Source organism: Plectropomus leopardus, chromosome 19 (genome assembly GCF_026936395.1).
Source record: "Plectropomus leopardus strain MGB_pleo_1.0 chromosome 19, ASM2693639v1, whole genome shotgun sequence".
Classification (NCBI taxonomy): domain Eukaryota; kingdom Metazoa; phylum Chordata; class Actinopteri; order Perciformes; family Serranidae; genus Plectropomus; species Plectropomus leopardus.
The window spans coordinates 6,994,932-7,018,675 of NC_142194.1; the positions used below are offsets into that span (position 1 = coordinate 6,994,932).

Here is a 23,744-nt window from a genome sequence, read left to right on the forward strand (position 1 = left end):
GGACCGACTGTTGTCTTTAAAAGGAATAGATATCTTCACAAACCGTTAGTCTTTATGTGCAAGCTGTAAATTGTGTAGCGCTTCATTATATAAACACGCTGCCTCACCAAAAATGGATCAGAAATGTACATACACTGATCCGCCAAAACACTGAAACCACTGACAGGTGTCGTGAACAAGGTTGAAATTTTTTTTTCGAATGCAATATTCTGCTGGGAAACTTTGGGTTATGGCACTCATGTCGAGGCCAGCTGACAGACTCTACCCACCCAAATGCTGTTGCAGAGCACCTACACCCCCTCACTGCCCAAGAGTGTGACAGAGGGCTCAGGACAGGGCATCCCCAGAGGTCCTGTGTCCATGTCTACATACTTTAGAGCCAAGTCCGATCTAAGGAGGCCCCACCATGGACTGGGGGTAACTCTGGGGTATTGGCATGTCCTACAAATCCTCCATCAGATTTGAATCTGGGAAATTTGGAGGCCAGCTTGATGTCTTAAGCCCATTGCCATACTCTGCCGCCGTTCCTGAACAGTTTTTGTGATGTGACTTGGCGTGTTGTCCTGCTGGCCTCTGCAGTCAGGGAGATTTGGCCTCCACATTCTCTGGATCCCAATTCGATTGAGCTCTTGTAGGACATGCTGGTACCCCAGAGGTACCCCCGATCCATGATGGGGCCTCCTTGGATAAGACTGGGCTCTAACACACCACACTGCAAAAACTACTCAGGAATGACCCGAGGAATGTGAAAAAAGGCCTCAGTGCATCCACTTTGCCTCCAAATTCCCCAAATCCTAATCTAAAGGAGCATCTGTGGAAAGTGCAGATACCCCACTTAACAATCTACGGGACCACCGCCAATTCCCTGGTGGCAGACACCCCAAAGGTCCATGTACATGTCTCGAAATGTCATAGCCAAGTCTGATCCAAAGAGGCCCCACCGTGCATCTGGAGTACCAGCATGTCCCACGAACTCTTAGTTGGATTGAGATTTGGGGAATGTGGTGACCAGTTTGATGTCTAGCTCTTTGTCACATTCCTTCAGCCATTCCTGAACAACTTTCGAGATGTTGCATGGCACGTTGTCCTGCTAGAGGGCCATCAGGGAGTGCTGTTGATGCTGCCATGAAGGGGGAACTTTGACTATTGGCATCCACAAGAATGTCAAGACCCAAGGTTTTCCAGCAGAACATTGTATTGTAAGGAGACAATCAAAGTTGTTCAATTCACCTGTCAGTGGTTTTCATGTTTTTGTTGGTGTGTGCACATGTAGTGTGACTGAAAGACACAATGAAAGCTCCATGGTGGTGGTAAGAAACATCCTTTAATGATGATTAAACTCAAAGTAGCTTTGGTATTATCAAGAGCATTTTGGAAGTTTAGGTGTAAACATGGCAAAGACAATTGTCGCTTTACACAAAATAGCAGGGCAGTTGTCATTAGAGGTCATCTCTTCTAACTGAACCCAATGATGAGCATCATGCTGAAAAGAAAAAAAACACAGCAGACTAGCTAGTGTAAGCTCTGAATTAAATACTTTAATCTACCACTCTGTTTTGGAAAGCTACAGGAGATGTCAAGTGGAGGACAGACCCTTGCTTACAGTGTTCGCAAGCACATCCAAGTCCTCTTATTTCTCATGCTATGAGAGGCACCGTTGACGCTGAAACACGAGCTGCGTGTTTTGAATAACTGCCTTTGCCCCGGTGTGTGTAGCATTTGCAACTGCATGCACAAGGCAGCTTATTTGATCTAGCAGAGAGTGGTGGCATACTGTAAGGTTGCTCAGCTCGACTGTACGCAGGAATTTACAGGCTGCATTTCAGTTTCGGGCATCTTTGATTCACCTCAAAGCATATGCATCACACACCACGCTAAATTTGCTTCCATTTTAATGTCTTTTCGCATTTACTGGCAGTTTTTTTAGCCCAGAGATTTGAGAGTTTACAGGCAGACAGGATAACAACCTTAGAAAATGAACCTCTGCATGCAAGTGTTAGCGTGAATCCAGTCCCTTGTAACAGTGGAATACACAGTATTAGATAATGTGAGAGTAGTTTTTATTTTAGGCTAGATTGTCATCACCATCTGTTATGCGCAACACATAAACAGCTTTTTTTTTTATACAGTAGAACTTGTAGTGGGCAGAGACTGCAGCATGTCAAACTTCAAGTATGTGAAACAGACATTTGTATCATCACTGCAAACTTCTCTGTCCTTTTTTTCTCACATAAAGAGTTAATATGTTTTTCCTATCCTCTTCTTATATGGCTTCAACTCAGTGGCATTTTTCTCTCTAGTAATGTTAAATGTTTTTTTCGTAGGCTATAATGCCCCACAGTGTTATTTTCATTATTCTACTAAATAGGCAATTTGGCTTGAACACGGACATCAGAATGAAGGACAATTAAGGCAATTAGAGCGAAATAAAGCTTATATATGAAGTAATTTCACTGTAATCCGACTCTTTACGAACTTGCAGAATAATACTGACATTCCACTTTTGATTTCATCAGTGCACCACCCCAAACTTCTGTTACAGTAGCTGATGAAGAAAAAGAAAAAAAGAAAATCAGACTGCAATGTGAAATAGACTGTGTTCCCTAAAGAAGCAGTCAGGCACTGTTATGTACAGGTGTACCTCTGTCTGATTCTCACTTTAATTAATGGCTGTTTGACTCTAAACAATAACAAAGTGTTGTAAAGATTGCTATCAGTAATAGGAATGATAAATACATAGCACCATCTTTTGTTGAAAATAAGAAATAGAAAAAAAAACACTGAAAATTCACAAAATAGAAAAAAGGACCAAATCTATATTTCTTGGCTATGCTACGTCCATGGATGTTACCACTCTTTTTATAAAGCAAGCCCATCCAAAAAAAAAAAAAACGAAACTTCTGCTCCTTCTATTTCTATACATGCACTTTGGTTAATATACTTGAAGAAACTTTTTTTCTTTTTTGCTAATTCTTTGGCAAAACAAAAAAAGAAAGAAACACAACAAAATCTAATTATTTCATCATTACAAACAAACACTGAGGCACTTAATCAGCTAAAACAAAGCTCATCCATTGACAGAGCAACACAACAACTATGTACATATATGTAAAAAGTGTTATAAATAGGTTTTAAACCATAGATACTATATACATCTTTTAACTGAGACAGTATTGGTTGTTTTTGTGTTGGTTTGCTTGTTGATTTTTTGGTATTACCCCCCCTTCACTGTGATCTGATTGGCCTGGTGGCTCCAGGGGCCGTTGGTACGTCAAAACTTATACTTCTGAGGGGGGCTGATGACACTCGCAGCTGGGCAGGGGGTTACTGGGAACACTGGGATGGAGTGACGGCTCATTCTCGCTTCCTCAAGATGACATAGATGAGTCCGCTGATCAGCGCCAAAGGGAAGGCCACCCACGCCAGGATGTAGGAGTAGCCAAAGGAGTATCTATCATCCACCCAGTCCGGACTCATCACCGTGTAGATGATGGCTCCGCTCATCACGAACAAACCTGCAGGGAGGAGGGGAAATAAAGTCAGCGCCGGATAATGCTGGCCATCATCTTGTTCAATTATCAGATCATGTTTCTCTGTCCTGGGCTGAACTCTGTCTGGCAGAGGAGGCGAGCGGGGTCAGTGTTTCCCAGAAAGCATCCCTCCACACTAGATCACAGCGTTTCATGCTTATTGATCTCCGAGCCAGCCCTCGTGAGCCTTTCCTGCTCTGCCCACCTCCCTTGTCTGACACGGCATGATGTTTTTGTCTCACCCCCGCGCTTCCAGCCTCCCTGACATTTCAACTTGCGCGGCTGGCGTTTTGCCCGGTGTCATTCCTGTTTGGCTGAGTGGGCACCTGGGTGCCAGGCAATGCGCTGGCACAGTACAGAGAGCAAACCTAGGATGTTGGAAAGGGCTGCCAAGAGAGGACACAATGGGCTGGCAGTGGAGCTGCTCTCTGGCCAAAGGGCATGAAGTACAATAGACAAGTGAAGCATTAAACCATTAGTAACTGGCTCAGACTCTCCTAATTTAATTCTCTGCCACAGTCGATGCAGTGTGAGCATCTGCTATTGGTTTATCTGTGTAGGAGGATTTGTGGAGAGTGGTGTATTTTCAGACTACTCAAGTGTTACTGTGCTAATCAGAGTAGTGCTGAAGAGATTAGTCATTTAGCTGATTGTCAAGTGGATGTTTGTCAAGCACAAATGCTGAAAAATGGTCTTTCCAACTTCTGATCTGCTTGATCAGTCAATCAAAGAAAAACTACAAATGCATAGTCATACCAGATCCAGTAAAATTCCCTTTTTACATTTTGTGTTGCTACTCGCCGAAGCAGATCGTTCTCATTCCCAGGGCGTCAAATAGTGGCGCTTTGTCACGCCCCTCAGCGTGTGATATCGACCTTTACCCTTTAGGGTTTTTTTGCGACACATCAGGCTTTAAATTACTCCACTGACCAATTTGTGGCATTTTAAATGTTAAGTGCAACTGACGTAGCATAAAGAGCAAGAAAGTGCACGAAGAGTAAGAAGGAGAGGAGGTGAATGGGTCAAACTAAATCTGACTTTCACCCAGGAGACATGTCCCCTGTGAAACCAAAAGTGAATGTTGTTTTAACGTCACGTTATGCGATTTATGTAGGATCATCTCACATTATTGACCTTGCATTACATTGCATAAATATTTTAGCCAAAAACATTATCTTTTTTTGTGTCACTTAGGAGACTAGTTTGTGTCCCATGTGAAACCCAAAGTCAATGTTGTTTTAACACAATGTTACACTGCATAATTATAACCCATGACCATTTTTTCTGTCACCCAGGAGAATTTTTACCGCAGAGACAACAGTTTGTGTCCTGAGTGAAACCAAAAGTCATTGCTGTTTTAACGCAAATTTATGCAACGTCACGGTCTTCGTGTAGTGATTACGTCAGGTTACATTGTTTTAACTTTACTGAGTTTATAAAAGATCATCGTGCAGCGTTAATGTTGTATTACCTTGCATAATTTTTGTATTATCCTGTGTCACACAAATATGGACTTTTACCCAAAACACTGAAGTGTGATCATCATGCAATCGTCATGCAATATTTACATCAGGTTACACTGCATAATTATTTTTTACCCAAAATATGATCTTTTTTTACATATCACACAGACACGACCTTTCACCCAGGAGATTTTCACCCAGGACATCACAGTTTGTGTCTTGTGTGATAACAAGTCGTTGTTGTTTTAATTAATGTTAATTTAATAATTAACATACAATCATTGCGCAGTATTTACATTATCGTCGTTATGCTGCAAAACAAATGTAGTTACTTTAACCCCAAACATACTCTTTTTTACCTGATCTTAACACAACACTAACCACAGTGTTGCAGTTGTGCATCACACAGATATGCTAAAGGGTACCGTGTGCATCGCTCTTAGATGCCAAGGCGTGTGACAAAGCATCGGTATTTGACAACCTGGGAATGAGAACGGGCTGGACAAAAATATACCAGTGTAATGTCAATTTGATCTTGATGGATTTGTGAGGAAGTGTGAAAGGAGGCTTGAACTCACTGGCAAGGATCTGGAAGGTTCCAGTGAGGAAGAAGCGTCCGCCCTTCTGCAAGGTGAAGAGCTGGCAGAAGAAGAGGAACAGGGACAGGCAGCTGAAGATGATGGATAGGATCATGAGAGCCTGGACTGCCTGAATCCACTCTGTAGAGGGGGGAGAAGAGAGAAGGAGGTCTTCAGTTACCCACAGTCGTCGTTAACCAAAGCATAATTTATGTATAGAATTGGCTTGATGAGAGCAGAAGAGTGTCAAGAGACTAAAAAAATGTTTTAAAAATGTCAAAGACTGCTGGTTTGTCTCGGCAGAATTTGAGCATCCTCCGTCAGAGAACATGTTTACTTCTGGGAATCTGTAATGGATCTATAATAATGAAACTGAGGTATCTTGTTCCTAAAAGCTCTGTGCGCCCCCTAACAGCAGGAACTATGACTAAATGTACCACATCGATCGTTACTGCTAGTCTTCCAAGGCCAGGACGCTAGAAGCCCATTAACCCATTAGACACCTGCATTGACAGGGAAGACCATCTATCCGTGCTAGTGCGTGGCTGTGTGTTTGTGTCTGTGCTTCATTCGTGCCACCATGCCAGGAATCCCAGGGCTTCCAAGCAGGGTCTATTTCTTGTCCGAGTGTTATCCATGCTGCCTCCTAAGCCTCTCAAATTTCTTGAGCACCCGTCTGCTGTTACTGTCGCGTTTTGGTGCCATAAAATGCAGCCATGTCGCCAGGTACTCAGCCACCTCAGTCTGCTTGAGCATTGGCAGCCGCTGCACAAGTCCTATCCCAGCAAATATTCCAAACAAGCCCATAAAAAAATTTATTATGGCGCCATTTGTGTGCACGCCAATGCTGAACTCTGACATTTAAATCTCTGATGCAGTGTTCTCAAGCATCTGTGCTTTATTGATTCTCTTGCATTATGTTAATGAATGATATGTTGTGGTTTGATGGGGGGCACTTACACCATGGAAAAAAAGACAATGCATAATTTATTATGGCCCTTGCATCAAAAAGGATGATTACAGTAAGTAATAAGACAGCTTACTTTGTGTTATGACTTTGACTGACCACAATTTAACAGTTGGCCAAGATGAAAATACTTCATCACCCTGCATATTTATTACTCTTCTATCTTTGGACATTATCAAAGAATCATGCATTTTCTGTGGAGAAACACAACTCTGTTATAGATTTAAAGGGTAACAGCATCTTCTACCATGCACAGGCTTACCAATATGGAGTCAGGTTACCTACAATAACAGCCCTTCAGTATGTCCTGATAATTATTGCCTTGGGTCGATGTGATATGAGAGGAAACACGACACCTTGCAAATCTCCAGCACAGTTCCACACCAGAGCAACAATTAGACTCCATAATAATGATCCTGTTGTCAGATGTTACATAATACTATGTGATAACACTGTGAGAAATGGGTGAAATGTTCCATCCCCTGCCCTATGAATAGTGCTCCCCTATAAATACAGACAATACATCACTGCTTCCTGATAAACAGACATCTTGTCCTCCTTCCTTCCTTCGCTGACCAGTTGTAGGAAACGATATGAGGCATTTCCTAGCTATGAGGGCGCGGCTCAAGGCTTACAATATCACAGATAAGCAAGTATGACTCATATTCAGAAATTCACTTGAATGCCTTGGTTTATTATTATGGTATTACAATGCAGCTAGTCGAGCTTTTCGTTGGAATACCAAACAGGAAACTAACTGTTGATGCTTTCTGCTTTCTATTCTTAGGTCTTACACCCCATTGTGCTGCAGAGTAGTGCACCACAAAAAAAAATGTTTATGTTTTGTTTGTGTGAGCCTAAGAAATTTTTTCTCAATAGCTAATTTTAGTGCAAGTAATTTCTAGGGGTGGTGGTGGTGGTGGGGGTTACAGCATAGCATTGCAATACCATATCGATACACAGATGGCAATAGAGTTGCAGGAGTATACCAGTCTCAAGGTATACCCTGATATAAAAGTTTAAGGTTAACGTACCAAATCCATTCACTTATTTACAATACAGTACACCTTTATTTTACTTTTTTTTTTAAAGGGAGATTGTTTTTTTCACAAATCAATCCATTAAAATGTGGCTTTTAGTTTCAATTATAGAAACAAAACATTTGTTTGAACAAGGAATCTCCTCTTTTTTCCATTTCTTTAAGGGTCATTACTTCTACTACTATTTCTTCTACTACTACGACTACTACTACTACTAATAATAATCATAATCATCATTTTGTAATACCTTTATATCAGGAAACCTATGTTTTCTGAAACGGTTGTACAAGTACAAGTTAAACCTTTGGTAACCTGCTAGAATAGTAAATGGTTGTAACGTTTTGAACATGTGATATGCGTGCGACCCACCCCAGGAGATAAGCAGCTTGTAGCAGTTAGCAGCCAACTCAAAAAAGAAGAAATTTTCTCTTATTGGGAAAACAATGAGATTTGAGAGCTCCTTAGCCTCTGAGAAGAAGAAGAGATCAGGCGCCATAAAACAGGGATGGTAAACGTTTGTTATTGACATGTTATGCCGTTGATGCTGTTGTTTAGAGGGGACCACCGACGAGTTATATTTCAAAAGGCCAAGGCTGTTGTGTTAGTCACGCCTCTTTTGATTCTGCAATGCCGGCATGCTATCTAAAATCACACAATGCAGCGGCGTGATGCCACCGTTGTTTGATTCTGTGTAAAAGTGCAAAGGTGGATTAAAGAAGGGAGTTTTTATTGGCCCTATAGTGTAATATCTGTGTAGAAAGAGCTGATGTTTATTGGGCTTCTGTTTAAGTTACATAAGTCACAATAAAATATTTTTTGTGATTTTCAAAGTGTTGTGACATGCTGAGTATTTTGATAAAATATATTGCAATTTATTACCTTTTTTCAGCTGCCAATTATGCCCTCATGGGAAAACTTTGTCAGCAGCTGCATTATGTCATTAGATAAAATGATCAGACTGTTCATCTCACTGTTTAACCACAGTTTAATTTGTATTTGTAATATTAATAATTTATATCAGAAAAAAGATATTTGACACCCGTGTAACAATACAATATTGCCTCACAAAAACATTGCAATACTGTATCGATTTTTTACCCCACCCCTAATGTTTATGTTTTGTAGGTCTGTGTTAGCACAAGACATTCTTCTTCTTTGGCTAATTTTAGAGCGAGTAAATTCTATGAAGTAATTTTCCTGGCTGCATGGATGTGCCATTTAAATCAAGCTCAGCATGTGATAACTATGACATGAGTATCTCTCACTGGGGCGTCATCAAAACTAAACCCAGCCAATGTTATTGCAACCACGGAAACGACAAGAGGAAACTCAGAAGTTTCAGAAATGCCCTAAAAATAACTATGACAGATGTCTGTTTATGATTCACTTCAGAAGGAACTTGATTGCTCAGCAAAACTTCAGAAAGCTCCACTGAACGCAAGCTTGGCGCCCACGTGAAAAAAAAAAGTTCACTATCTTCCATCTCCCCAAAGCCAGAGCACAGACCGCGGGCACACGCGCCTTCTTAAATAAACACGGTGCGTCAGTGCACTAATGAAAACAAAGTCAAACAAACTGGCCGCGCCATGTAGCTACCTGGCAGAGTGTGCAGGCGCTGCTGCCTCCTGACAAAACACACACTGGCTGAGCACGGCTCATTCTAGACAAATGACATCACCCAGATGCAGGCTGCACCACTGTGGCAGCACATTTAGGAGCAAAACATACAGCTGCCCAATAGTGATCTCACATGAATTCATTGCTAAATAACTCATTTTAGGACAGTGGAAATGTTGTAAGATCTTGAAAAACAGCAGAATTTATACCCCTCTTTAGCTTATTTATTTTAAACTTGAGGTCTGTCTAAATTAATCTGTAATGCTGCAGCTGCTGCCTTAAATTGTCCCAATGATCCCTGCAAACTAACACTGGACACTCTGATCTGACACTGGGCGTGACCCGCCATCAGCATGCCATGTTTTCTGCTATGAGGTGGTCCAAGGTCTCCCTGCATCCAAACACTGTCACAGGCATGCACACACATAGATCTAAAACTTTAAATACTCCCCACAGCCCCACCCTGATCCTCCACAACTACCAAACTCCTGTCACTATGGTACTCCCAACACGGGACCTGAATATGGACATCACACCATGACTATTTATACAGCGGCAGCCTATCAGCTGGCACTTAAAAAACAGCACCGCCACATTCTCTGCCCTAGATGGCACCAGAGTCCCAGAGGAGGCCGCGACACACCCACATCATCAACACAGTGAATGTTGCATTTCAGCAAGTCATATTGCAAAGTTCAAACCACCATTAATGTCACTGCGGATGATTTAAATTGTAGTTTAGTGCTACATATTAAGGGAAAATAGTAAAATGTCACGGAGAAGTCTGACCTCCAGTGTTTGCAGGGTCACAGTGGGATCCTCCATTGACAGTTGAGCAGTTTAACCAGAGGTCTGAGGTGCCAGTTTCAGTTGACGTCCACACCTGGTGTCAACAACACACAACTTGGTCAGTAATTTGTAAAGAAAATGAATAAGAGGAAAAGTTTCACATGAATATTTATGGTAATAATTCCTAAAGCACAACTATGAAGTCAAATTATACATGGTTAAGATGCCTTTAAGCTTCAGTAGTGATTTTTTAAAAATGCATTTAATAATTAAAATTACATCTGAATAAAGAAAAACACAAACAGAAAAAAAAAAATAAACCACTTACGCTGACAATCGTAGAAACGAACAGGAGAACCAGAGCAGCGAGGTGCAGGAGGATGATTCCCAGTAGTAGGAGCAGCATCTTTGCAGGCGATCTGGGCATTAATGAGAAGAGGAGACAGTGTCTATCAGTGTGTGTGTGTGAGAGAGAGAAGTTAGTGGGACATGGGTGTGTCGCTGCAGCAACACGGATAGAAACTTCATCGGATGGCAGGGTCCACCACCTTTACGTGTACATAACAATAGGATCGCATTTAGGAGAAAGTCGTTGTTAATATTTGCATGCAGGAAAATTTGATTTACATGTACAGCATATTTGACGACAGGATGAACCTGACTTCAAGCGCTAGGTGTATCTTTTCATTTACTTTGTTAGAATCAAATGTGCCCGATAAACTTGACTCCGCTCCTTTAAGATGGCTTTAAAATGCCGGCGTGTGTCATCAACAAAATGGAAATGATTTCAATAATGCGCGCGGATCTCTACATGATTTCAAAACCACTTAAAAGCGACTTAAAAGAAGTTATCAAAGTAAAATCCCGTCTAATTTAGATGTATTTATATAATAAAATAACGGCCAAATAATGTTTGAGATGACAGCTCTGTCCTCCTGTCTGTGTGCGCAATGTAGCGGCGGGTATCCCAGCGAAAAGCGCGTTTCCTCCTTTAATCGTCCACTCAGAGCGCAGCTGAACATAAGGAAGTTTTAAAAAGACCAAAGTCCACTTACTTAGATCAGTGAGCTGGTATTTCCACACACACAAAAAAACAGATTCAGGCTCGCAAGAAAGCAAGTGTTTCCCCAAAAGAGTCCAGCAGCGGTAGTCCCTCAGTCCTAAAAGGCGCTCTTAGACTAGATTGATGCCAGGGGCTGACGTTCTGTTATAAAGTGTCTCATTATGGAAGAACAACGCCCTGCGTGCGTCGCTGCGTCATGGAGTGACCCTCTGGTCCGCGGCCAGGGTTCCCAATATAGATGCGCCGTGCGTAATAGCGCATGGGTTGCCTTAGTTACTGACTTGCTGTATGTGTAGTGAGCTGTGTGATCATTGTTTGGCTGTCGTGGTAACTAAATTCAGCGATCCGCTTTCGAGGGTTTTTTTATATTCTTCTCTCTGACACTGTTTCCAACTTAAATTGCTGTTGTTACAAGTTACACTGCACTGTGTATTTTGTTTTTGTTGATGTTGCTTGCTCAGTCAAGATAGAATTTGCATATATGTATATAAAGTAAGAGTATAGTCGAAATACATTTTAGATGATATTTTATAACAGATATGTTCATTTTAAATGCTATTTTATAACAGATATGTTCATTTTAAATGCTATTTTATAACAGATATACAGTATATATTATTAAATAACAACATTTGGGTTATATATTTAACAAAATTTGGAGTTGCAAAGCAATTTACACAACTTGATTTTAACCCATATATTTCAGAAAAGATTTTTCCAACTTTTTTAACTCATCTATGTCATTTACTTTTGGCAATTTAGTATGATAAGAGGAAATGACACAAAAATTGTTCTGATTGGTATAAAGTCTTTTGCAATTTGATATATACATACTTTGGGCAAGTATCTAATAGTAAAACTTTGACGTGTTTAGATCCCTTGAAAAATTCCACTTTTATGGATAGTCAAAGACAGATTTTTTTTAAACAAAAAAAATAAGAAAAAGGCACACTGTGTTTATGAAATGCCTTCCATATAATTTTGTATACTTCAAATATGTGGGTTTTTTTTAAATCTCAGCCTGCTATGAGTTCATTGATACCATGTTTAGTCTTTTGGCAGATGGGACTACTGTTGTTTTCCCTCTAAAATATAGCAATTCAGAAAGCTTAGAGAGTACTTCCACATTTGATAACTGGCAGTTTTAGCTTATCAAGATATCTTGGTCAGGTCTTTAATGAATAAGATTGTATTTATGTCTATAGTATAGTAGATTTTTTTTGTTTTATGTTAAGCTCTTATTTTTTATTTCCAATCACTGTTTTTTGTACTTTTTTTGAATGTGTTTTCCCCCTAGACTTATATTTATCATTTTTTTAAAATATTTTATTGTTTTATTGTAGTAATTTTCTAGTCTTTAAAAATTAAAAGACTAAATTAAAAAATTTAAGTTTATTTCAGACTCTTTTTGGTCATTGTTGTTTCAATTTTATGTGTAAACCTTTGGGTTTTTTTTAAGTTGCTATATGAGCATAGATGAGACTACAAGAAAGGTATTTTGGACTTTTTCCAAAATGTTATATTTCCCTGTAAAGTCATCCTTTCGTTGCCTTGACAACTACAAACAGAAACAGTGGTGTAGTGTTGGTCTTTTCCCTCTGGTCATCATGTAGTCAGCCTCATGATTCACAGTATGTGTGAAAGTGTGCATGGGTATAGCCGGCACACCACCAGAGAGAGCGATAGCATCTGGGGCTCTCCTCTGTTTGACGTGACTCATTTTCAGCCGGAGTGAGATGGCGTTCCACCCTGACAAGGGATTGCAGCCCCCTGTTGTACTGTTGTAAATGTGTATTGTATGTAGAGGAGGTTAGTCCTATAAAGATGGGTGTTGCAATGAATGGAATTCCAGGAGGGAACAGAGGGAGCGGTCAAAAGTGTAAATATTTGGAAGTATGAATCGACTTCCTTATCTCTTCCTCCCTCTGGCTCTTCTTCTGCACGGTTATTAAGAGAGACAAGATCAACCAGCTGTCAGTGATAATTTAGCTTGGTGGATTGATTTCATAGTTTTCTGATAACACTGGATATATTATGTTCACAAATCATCAAGTTTATACTCCTTAAAGGGATAGTTAGGGTAAGTTGCATTAGGTGCTTATCCATAATCAGGGTTGAACATTACAGCCATTACATTCAGTTTGGAGAAACAGGTTTGAGTGATGGATGGAGGTCATCAACAAAACATATTCTAGCCACCAGCCTTTCACTGTTTTGCCTTCTGTCAGACAATCTGATTCAACAGGAAAGCTGTTAACAGTTTTGGTTTTCCATCTATGTCAAAGCAACCAGACTCCATTTAGAAAAACAGAAATTTTAGCTAATTGAACACCAGAGCTCGTCTACTGCTGCTTCGATCATTTAATTTTTTTGTGTTATTGAATGACTTTGGTGAATCTTAGCTAACACCAAAGACACCCAATTTGACAAATAAACTAACAGATCGAGGCAGAGGTAGACCAGCATTTCCAGTGTTTAGCGTGCTAAAATGACTGTTTTTCTCAATGGAGTCTGGCTTAGAAGAGAGCGATATAACAGCTGAATTTTCCAGCTCAAAATGACTATCCAACATTGAGGTAAAACAGTGTAATTATGCTAAATATATAATACACGTCAACTGGTATTGTTTTTTTTAAGTGGGACTTTTTTTTAGGTGGCTAAAATTTGTTTTGTATATGGCTCCCATCCACAGCAGTACACTTCTTAGCTTCCTTGTCAGACTTAAGACTGCTTCTTCAAATTGGGGGCATGCCGACTGACATATACTCTTTGTAATAAACGCTTTATGGATAAGTACTCCATACAACTCCACTAAAAAAAAACGAACTATCCTTTTGACTTCTGCAAGATGTCAAACGCTGATTTTGCTTGCTGCTCGACGAGCAGCACATTATGAAACATGCTTTCTTTGCATTAGCTGGCTGGTAGAAGAGCTTATAGGAGCTGCCCGACCTCAGATAACCCCTGTCAACATCCACTCTTTATTCTCCACTCACTTAGCTCACACTTCCTGGACGTCCTCTGCATGTGTTTCTCACACTCCAATGAAAACAGAGGCCTTTCTGCAGGGCTCATGTCAACATGCACACATGAAAGGGACAGTTACAAGACCAGATCACAGCCATGAAGTGCTGCTGAGTGAGAGCTTTGCAGCGCTGTGAGCCCGAGCTGCGTAGAAGTGCCTCTTTGTCTGACATGATTGTTCTGTTTGTGGCTGATATTTACATTTGCGTAGCTCTGATGTTTACTGAATCATGAGGTCTGATGATGATCAGAACCCTGATCACATGAGCGGTAAATTTTACAGTGACTTGAAGAGGAGAGCTCTTGTTAAAAGTGTGGCGTAGCTATTGACGCGCTCCCCATCCCCATCCCTTATATGTCAATGTTTGTATAGACTGACAATCAGTGGGCTGAGTGGACATGGGAGTGTTAACTTTACTGCGTTTGTGTAGCCGGGGTTGGAGCCAAACTCTCCGCATAACAAACATTCAGGCTGATACTGAATAATGTTACATCTGGAACGGCGTCTAGCATTTCACCTCCGTCGTTAAAATGGCATCTTCACATTAGCGCGGCGGACAGTGAGAGTGCATACCAAAACCACAGATAGGACCTCGGCCAAGGGGTAGAATCTGGAGAGTGGTTGAGTTACAGTAACTCCATCCACATACCAACGCAGAGAAGAGTGTTAAAACAGATGATCACAAGTGATGTTTTTGTTTCTACCGAATTAATTCCCGCAAGATCTGTAAAACGAAGAAGCGTTAGAGATAATGTAGCAAAAAGACAAAGATGGGCACTCGCCCTTGATGAAATTACACTCCACTCTTGTTGATTTTAAAACAATGTGACAGGCTTTCCTTTACTTGATTGCATTATGTGCAATTTCACTTATCTTGGCTCAATCCACAATCCATTAGCTGTGATGAATAAATGGCTCATACTCACAGCAGATATTGTTCAGCTTTAGGCGGGGGATCCAGCTGAGGCTCCTTGCAGGTCAGACTGAAGGCCTATCTGGTGCGTCACTGTTTGACGGGGCGTTTGTGCCCTGCGTATGTGTCGCTCTGACAGCTGTCGGTCAAAGGTGATCAGTCCTCGTGTCCTGTCATCAGCATGTGAAGTGCCGCTGTCCACTGTGTTGCAGTAGTTTAATAGCTCTCCTCCTACTGCAGCCGTGTCTGAGTCGGACTGCCCCTCTGTCGACTCACGTCAGACTCCTCTGGCCCCAATCTACCAAACTGTGATACAAAGTCACACGTACAGTACTCACATGCATATATATGAGAGTTTTTAAAGGGACAGATCATCCTAAAATCAAAAGTCCATATTTTGCATCACACCTGCAGTGCTGTTTATCGATCCAGTTGGTTTTGCTGTGAGCTGTTGAGTGTTGTAGAAAACATCTGTAAAGATGTCTGCCCTCTCTCTAATATAATGGAAATAAATGGCACTCGGCTTGTGGTGCTCAAAGCACCAAAGTTTGAAAAATGTCAGCAGCTGTATCTGTGAATATATATTTATATTTGTTGGTGGGCACAAAATACCTTGAAATGAGGTGCTGGAGATGCAAAAAGAATGCAAATGCAAAGTTTTTTATGAATGGTCACCGTCACTTACGTTTAGGAAAAGGCTGTTGTTTTGGTTAAAATACTATGTGCAGGTTGACAGTTTATTTTTTATTCATATTTAAAAATTATTATTATTATTATTAATTCTAGTTCTACGGCCAATTTATCCAACAATCGGCAACTCACACAACATTTTAGACTGATAAATAGCTCTACAGATAAGAGGACAAATTAAGTTTGGGGTGAACTGCCTCTTAAAAGAGACAGAAATCATATGATAATACATTCTGAAGTGTGCAAACTGGATATGAGAACACAAAGGAGGGCAAGTAAATTGGGGATACAGACGGGCTTAAAAAAAAAAGCTGAGAGGTAAATACAGTCTGTTTGTTTGTGCGTTGATAAGTTTTAGTCACAACCCTCGTCTTGTCATCACATTTTAATCAGGCGAGACACAGAGGGATGACAACAAAGGGGTGAAGTGAGCCTTGTCCCTTAAAATAGACTTAGTACACAACTGATTGCCTGTGATGTGAGCACAGACGGTCTTTGGGTCAAGTTAACAAGAAAATAATTAAATGAAGCCAGTGGAAAAGTGAAGGGTTTCACTCTTAAATCACACCAAAGTTTTCATGTCATTGCAGTATTATTAAATCTGTGCTCATAAATGATTGACCTCTTATTTACTAGTCCTCTAGGTCATGCCTCTGCTTGACAATTCAATGCCCAAATACGATTATGTGTTTGCAATTACAAGATCTATAGAAATAATCTTGGTATCATAATAAAGGTAACACTGCAGAGATGTAAGCTTCAGTTTGGATGTACCTGATTCAGAGTGATTGAGAAAATAACAGAAGCTCAAAATACTTTCAAATGTTTTTCAGTGACATAAAATACATACAATAAAATACCCATCAGTAAGTGTTATAAAAGGCGGTTGATAACAAATGGCAAAAACTACAGGACGTCATCACGCCGAACACGACTGTACAGCCTTTTGGAGAAAAGGCAACCGAAAGTGATGTTTATTTGTGAAGATTATCTTGCTTAATAAAACCTGTTGGAAGTACAGAGCTTATTTCTGCAATGATCCAAAATCCAATGGAAAAATCTCAAAGGTTTTAATGAGGGAACCAGGGCAAAGCTATATTCCACTTAGGCCTACAGAAAAGCATCATCCATAGAGCCCTAAATCTATAAAAAACAAGGAAAAAGTGGATGGATTGACCCTTTAATTCTAAGCCCAAAAGCTCACTATTTGTGGAAATGTCCATGATTGCATAATTTCCATTCTAATTTTGAATTGAAGCTTGTCAGCAAACTCTGGCACCAGCACGTAATCTAGAAGGATCTAAAAGCTCCGTGTCATTCTGGCATCACTAAAATCACACGGCCATGATTCACGTGTTATCTCATGACATTCGCTTTACAAATGGGGAAAGAGGTGGCTCGATTATGAGCGTGACAGTAAGGTCATGGACCGTGAAAATGTGAAAAAAGGATGAAGAAAAACTGCACTTTTGACCACTTCCATTTTTTATTGTGCTGTGCTTGTTTCCATGGTTCCTCATAATGAAATAAAAAAAATAAAAAAAATCTAATAAATTTGGTCGGTGCAGAACTCCCTGTCATCCTCACCCCACTATGATTCAGCAGGAAAGACTGCAGTACTCTGTCCTGGCTTCTGTGTCGCTCTCTTCTCCACCCACTTCTCTTTCTACAGAGAATGTGAAGAATTGGACCACAGATCAATGTTATGGATTGTTCCACTCAATCACACAAAATGACCCATAAGACCTCTGTCTTCTCTCCATCTTCGTGGCTGACCTCTGAACTTTGGGTAGCATTTACGACTTCTCTGGCTTATCTCAACTGTGAAGAATGTCTGAGGCATATAATGGTGATTGGATAAAAGTTTAAGGAGGCAAAGATTTCTCGTGTGAGCAGGTTATCAGCTGACATTCACACACGACCACAGAGCTGTTGTATGTGTAGCCAGCAGTTGGGATGGAAAACCACATCGAATATGATGTGACTTATCAGTCTGTCTCCAGCTTCCTCTCTGTATCTCGTAACAGTTGCTGCGCCGATTACTCAACGGATTCCTCCTCTTTTCTTGTTACATCCCTGCTTACAGTAACTTCACAGCCCAAAGACGGAGAGGCCAAACTGCCTCTTGAGAAAAGTCAGAGTTCTGGCACAGATCCAAAAGCGGCAGGAAGAGCTGGTTCCCATGAATGTTTAGTGTTCAGGCCAAACTGAGCTCTGTGGCAGTTTGAGATGACTGGAGATGAAGCGATAAATGTTCCATATCATATAACAACAGGGATTTGAACTCAATATTCCAGTAAAAGCCATGATCCCGTCGTCCCCTGAAACAGTTTTAGGTCATTTAGATATTTTCCTTTACCATCAGTTATAACCCAGACACATTTTTTCATGACTGTATTATCCCAGTTGTTTTTTCTGAATATTATAATTGGATATTTTCTGTTTTATGTAATGTTGATCGTGCAGTTTTGCATGCACCTACTTTAGTATTTGATTTATTGCTCGTTTGAAGTTTATATTGTGTTTTTTTTCTGCATTGAAGTTGAAGCTCTATTAGGGGATTCGTTTAAGGAAGATGTGGCCTGCTTTGGAGAGGATTCAATTTAATAATACCTGGCTTCATCATTTTAGAAATCTACTTGAGTAAAAGTTAAAAGGTTGATCTGAAAAGTTGAGAGTTAAAAATTGCTCAAAGTGCTTCAGTTATTTTACATTACAATACTTTTTTAGGGTGTGCAGGCTGGCGCAAAGTAATGAAAAACAGCACTTGCTGTTAGTACACATGAAAACTAACATTACCTGGCTAGTTTCATTTTTGCCTACATGAGCAGCGTGCTTGATGCTTGAAAAGGTTAATGAGGAGGTTAGATCTTAGGGGCTGTTTAGATGGCAATGGTTCTTGCATAGAACATTAAACTTTTGTGGCAGTTTGGCCTTTCGTTCACACGACAACAGCGTATTAGGGGCCTGAAAATGCAAACTTTAGAGACCTGGTTATAGTGTAAACTTTTGAAAACGTAACTGGCAATGCGCTGATTCTGTGAAAACGGTGACGTCACGACTGCACTGCATGCGCGTGGCGTTCTTCTGTGGTGTGTCATTACAAAGTTACACCGGCAACTACTGGCCTGGCATGCATACTACAGCGTTTTCGATGCTTTTGTGGATCTGTGCACACAAGGATTTTTCTTAAAATGTTCCCCCGGGAAGAGCTGGACGAAGTGGCCGGGGAGAAGGAAGTCTGGGCTTCCCTGCTTAGGCTGCTGCCCCCGCGACCCGACTCCGGATAAGTGGAAAAAAATGGATGGATGGATGGTTACCATATACACAGAGCTTTTTAAAAAAAAACGCTAAGGAAAGACTTTTTCATTTTTAGTAGGGCCGCTCTCGTCTGAACGTGTCCTTGGAGGCTCCAGTGTTTTTGTGGGAGACACAAGAAGCACTTCATTTAACTGTTGTCTTTTTTGGATTTTGATATAAAAAGTGTGGCTGAATGTGGCCAGAGATTGTCGCTGAAAGCTGCCTCTTGGTCTGGGTTTGCTCCATCATCATTGCATCATGGTCAAACATTAGTTGTTGTAACTAAGGTAAAAATGACAAATGTAGTCAAGTAAAAAGTATTACAGCTTTACTTTTGTGCGTTTCTTGTGAATTGTTACTACCCTCTCCTAAGTCAGCAGCAGATTAGCTTTTCATTTGTCTATTAAGAAGCACTTTAATGATTAAATGCCTGTAATAGGGTAATCAATGGTGGCAATATATTGTTAAACTGGCAAACTTCCAGTAAAGCAAATAGTTTCCATGACATCTACAACTTTTCCTCTTCAATGATGCACACTCAGTCCAAGTTTGTAATTACAGCACCGACTAAGAAACCGTCGGTGACTGACACCAGTCTCAAGTGATCCGCGATCAGCTCTTTAGTATGGCATGCCGGTATGTAAGAAACATAAAATAACAGAGGGCACAGGGCATCTATAACAAGAACGGGTGTTAAGAATAAACCGCCAATATGTTTGGACTGCAGGGAGAATTCCAGAGTACATTCCCCATATGCGGGGGCGGCAGAGGAGGTCAGATGGGAAGGCCTATTTGTGTCCCATCCAAACAGAGAGCCGTAACCTCAAAGAGACATAGAAACAGAGGGTCATTCCACTCAAGTGAACTGACTTTTCATGTATTTCTCAGCCGAAGCTGGAACACAGAAAGGGGTAGAAAACCCACAACTCTGTGCCATCTGTCAGTGTGTTTAATCACAAGGTGATGAGAGCAGGGAGTCTTTTGATGTCAGATAGACAACAGGGGGCCTTTCTTTGCGATACTAGGGCTCAGGAATGTGCCCGGGCACAGGAGTGCGACTACAAATACACACCCCACATGTAGGAAACCATGGCAGAGACCTTCTGAGATTTACTTGCTGCTGAGGGTTTTAGTCAAACACATAGTGTTTGCACAGCGGAGAGCGCTCACTGTGACTGTGACTTACAATGCAGCTGTAAAACATTACACCTGAATCAAAGTGCAAGTTACACACACATGCACTGAGTGGTTTATCTTTATGGTCACCCCCTCCCTCCTGTTAGGAATCTGTATAATGAAACTATTCACACCAGTAATGTCGTCATGCTTTTACTTGAAGACACTGAAAAAATTTACCGGATTTCATGAGATACTGCTCTTATCTCCAGGGTTCGTGCGGTCATGAAAAAATTGGAGAAGTCATGGAATTTGCAAATAGCAATTTCAGTTTGAAAGTTTTCTCTCACAACCCTGTATAATAACGTGATGTATTCAAGGACAGTCAGGAATTTGAAAAACCAACAATAATTTATGCTTTTACAGTTTCTGGCTGTGATGACTGTGTAATTTTTGGTTATTTTTAATTAATTTTTGGCAAAAATTGCCAAAATAATTTCTTCTAAATCACTAAAAATGGTCAAAGAAAAAAAGTTTTTTTTTCTTTAAAATTTGCCAATTTTTAAGGAAACGTGGAATATGGAAGTCATGTTTTCTTAAAAAATAACTGAAAATGTTTAAAGAAAAAAAACTTTATCTTAAAAATCTGCCAATTTTTAAAAGAAAAGAAAAGACCAAAATCCATGGCAAAATAAATAGAAAATAGAACCATTTAATGTTGTAAACCACTCCCCTAAGCCAAAATAAAAAACATATGTTCCTCCCTAGTGGTCAAAAATGATTTGACATGCCTCCCCCTTTTTACACCACCCTCTTGCAATTAGCATTTTCCAAATTATATTTAAATATTTAGTTCTTATCCAGGTCTGAATTCATAATGTTTTTTTAACTAATATATATTTGAAAAACTATTATATAGTAATGAAAAGGAGCCGATAAGGAGTATCTATTGTCATTTCAGAGAATGCATCGCCTTTAAAAGTTGTCTCATTGTCATGGAAATTTATTGGTAAAAATCTGTATAAACCTTGTTTCTCTGATTACTGTTGGTCTAAGCAGCGTCTCCCTCCAACCTCCATTCACTTCATTTGCAGACTGTCAAACTGAGACATATTCTGTCTCATCCCTTTGGTGCTTTGTGATGTGATCTGTCCTTCACTCTGATAGCAGTGATCAATTTAATGATTGGAGACGTGCTGACTGCTGCACAGAAGATGTTAACGTCAAATAGTATTCAGGCACATTCCTGAGTGAAACCAAAGGTTACGCGGGAAGTGCAGTAGCAGCGGAGGGGTTGGGTCGAGGCGTTTAATAGCCTGCGTGTTTGTTCGGAGTTAGTTCAAGCTCTGAGAGGTGTTGATTGAATAAACAAAATTTTATCAAACTATTAAATGTGCAGGGTTAACTATTTACACTCTTAAAAATGAAGGTGCTAACTAGAACCATATTGGCTTCTATGGCTTGTTCCTGTAGAGAAGCCTTTTTTGAACCTTCTTTTGAGGTTCCAACTGGAACACTTTAATAGGAATCTAACCCAATGTAAAGGGTAATACCTCGAACCATCCGTGAAAAGTTGCACCAAGAACCCAAGAATTACAAGAGGTTTTATAGAAAACTATTCTATTGTGTAATAGTTTCACTCAAAATCCTCTCTTGGTGTTCTGTCCAGAACCTTTCCACCTTCTAAGAACTCACCCAAAGGATTCTACCAAAAACCCTTAGGTATTAGGGGGGATTTATCGAGAAACCACCCAGGTGGTTCTACCAAGAATCTTTTCGTATTCCAAGGGGGTTTAATCTAGAACCCATTTAAGGGATTCTAACAAGAACCCATTTATATTCCAATGGTTTCATCTAGAACCTTCCTGGGGAGTTCTATCAACAACCTTTTCATATTCCAATGGTTTCATCTAGAACCTTCCTGGGGAGTTCTATCAACAACCTTTTCATATTCTAAGAGTTTCATCTAGAACCTACCCAGGAGAGTTCTATTGAGAATACTTCAGAAGCACTTTGGTCAATCTTTGTTGTTTTATATGTGCTCTATAAATAAATGTAACTTGACTAATATTCCAAGTATTTCATCTAGAACCCATTGCGGGGGGCTCTTAAAATAGTTATGCACTACAATACCCATTGATATCTTTCCCACTAACCATGGTTTTAGTGCTTAATGGAATTCTTAATCTTACAAAACCCTTCAGGGTGAACCCTTTTGGAAGCTTTATTTGTAAGAGTGTAGATGCCTTCATGAAGCCATGAGGAAACAGGGGTGGAGATGAAGGGTAAAGAAAAGAAGCCAATGAGAAGTGAGTGGTATGGGGCTCGAGTCCTGTAAGATGGGTGTGGGGTTTTGTACATTACTTGAAGTTGTTTGCAGAGCTCCTCCTTTGGGTGAGGTGATGGCTCATTAAAGAAGGACAGTAAACACAAAAGTCCGTCACAATCCATATTTCTGTGTGCACCAAACTAGGATTCAAATCACAGTCTCTTCCATGTCACCGCCCCCTTAACGTGACATTCAGGTCAGTGTATGCTGACAGGTTTGAGTAAGACGTCAGAGACGTGTGTGTTTGTCCTCGTCTCGAGACGGCAGGTGTTGAACAAGCTAATCCACATTTATTTGTTTGGAGATTACAGTCACATGTGGTACCAGGACCGCTGTTGTTGAGCTCTGCTGGGCCGTGGCCTGTCGCCAACACGGTGTAAAAACAGACCTGTGGTTTGGATGAATCGTCACACTGCACCATATTATTGCTGTTCATAGTGTTAAAAGCAACACTTATGTTGTAAATCGACATTCTCTAGTTTGGAAATGGAGAGAAAATTAGTATTTATTTGTAGTTACGGCTATGCTCCCCTTTGACTGTCGAGGCACCTCTTCTGTTACGGCCTTAAAGGGAGTGTTCGCCCCCAAATCAAAAATACGTATTTTTCCTCCTAGTTTTATTTATCAGTCTAGAGCATTTTGGTATGAGTTTCTGAGTGTTGGAAATATCGGCCGTAGAGGTGTCTGCCTTCTCTCCAATATAGAGGAACTCTCGGCTTGTGGTCTCAAGATGCCAAAAAAACACATTTGAAAAACTCAACAGCAGTGACTCTTTCCATAAATCATGCCCAGGTATGGCTGTGTATCGTTCAAATTCTAACTCATACCAATATAAGTAAGTATACCCGAAATTTGGTACTGGTACCCAATGGTACCTTTTTGGGGGACTTTACTTTCTCTGTAATAACAAAAATGTATTTTTTTAACAAGGTGGAGGGTTGATGTAGCAGATTAAAAAGCAGTTCTGCTATTCTGCAATCACACAAAGAGCTAATCTTCTCTCTGTCTGTCAGCTTGTGTGCGTCTGTCTGCTTGTCTAGTACTGACACAAGAGTATGCTAAATTAACAGAAAAGAAAATAGACCAGATGTTGAAAGTACTGTGGCAGCTCAGCACTACAGTGATATGTTTTTGGCTCACTGGGAAGTTGACGGAGCGTCTGTGGAGCGCCATGTTTGGCTTACCAGCTTCGGAGTGCTTCTGCCTCCCATCTGAACCCCGTAGCTCCTCAGAGCTTTGTGGCTGGCTTCCAGGCCTTAAGGCACTTCGCAGCACTTCCATGTTTTGTCTAAACCACGTGTTCTCACCCAGATGTGTTCTCAGT

At 40.5% G+C, this 23,744-nt stretch overlaps 1 protein-coding gene and 1 long non-coding RNA gene across 3 annotated transcripts in view; one reads left to right on the forward strand and one right to left on the reverse strand.

The window, feature by feature from the left end:
- Window positions 1-23,744, forward strand: part of LOC148186293 (uncharacterized) — a 154,093-nt gene that overhangs the window by 51,537 nt on the left and 78,812 nt on the right. The window lies entirely within an intron of this gene.
- Window positions 1,306-15,183, reverse strand: pmp22b (peripheral myelin protein 22b). 2 transcript variants are annotated; one of them, XM_042507764.2, is made up of 5 exons: window positions 14,999-15,183; window positions 10,313-10,403; window positions 9,985-10,078; window positions 5,572-5,712; window positions 1,306-3,515 (listed from the first exon to the last, which is right to left on the reverse strand). In XM_042507764.2, the coding sequence occupies exons 2-5, from the start codon at window positions 10,388-10,390 to the stop codon at window positions 3,355-3,357; spliced, it is 474 nt and encodes a 157-aa protein (XP_042363698.1). In that variant the 5' UTR covers window positions 10,391-10,403; window positions 14,999-15,183; the 3' UTR covers window positions 1,306-3,354. The 2 variants fall into 2 exon arrangements, with proteins under 2 accessions (XP_042363698.1, XP_042363697.1); XM_042507763.2 differs by lacking the exon at window positions 14,999-15,183 and adding an exon at window positions 11,040-11,200.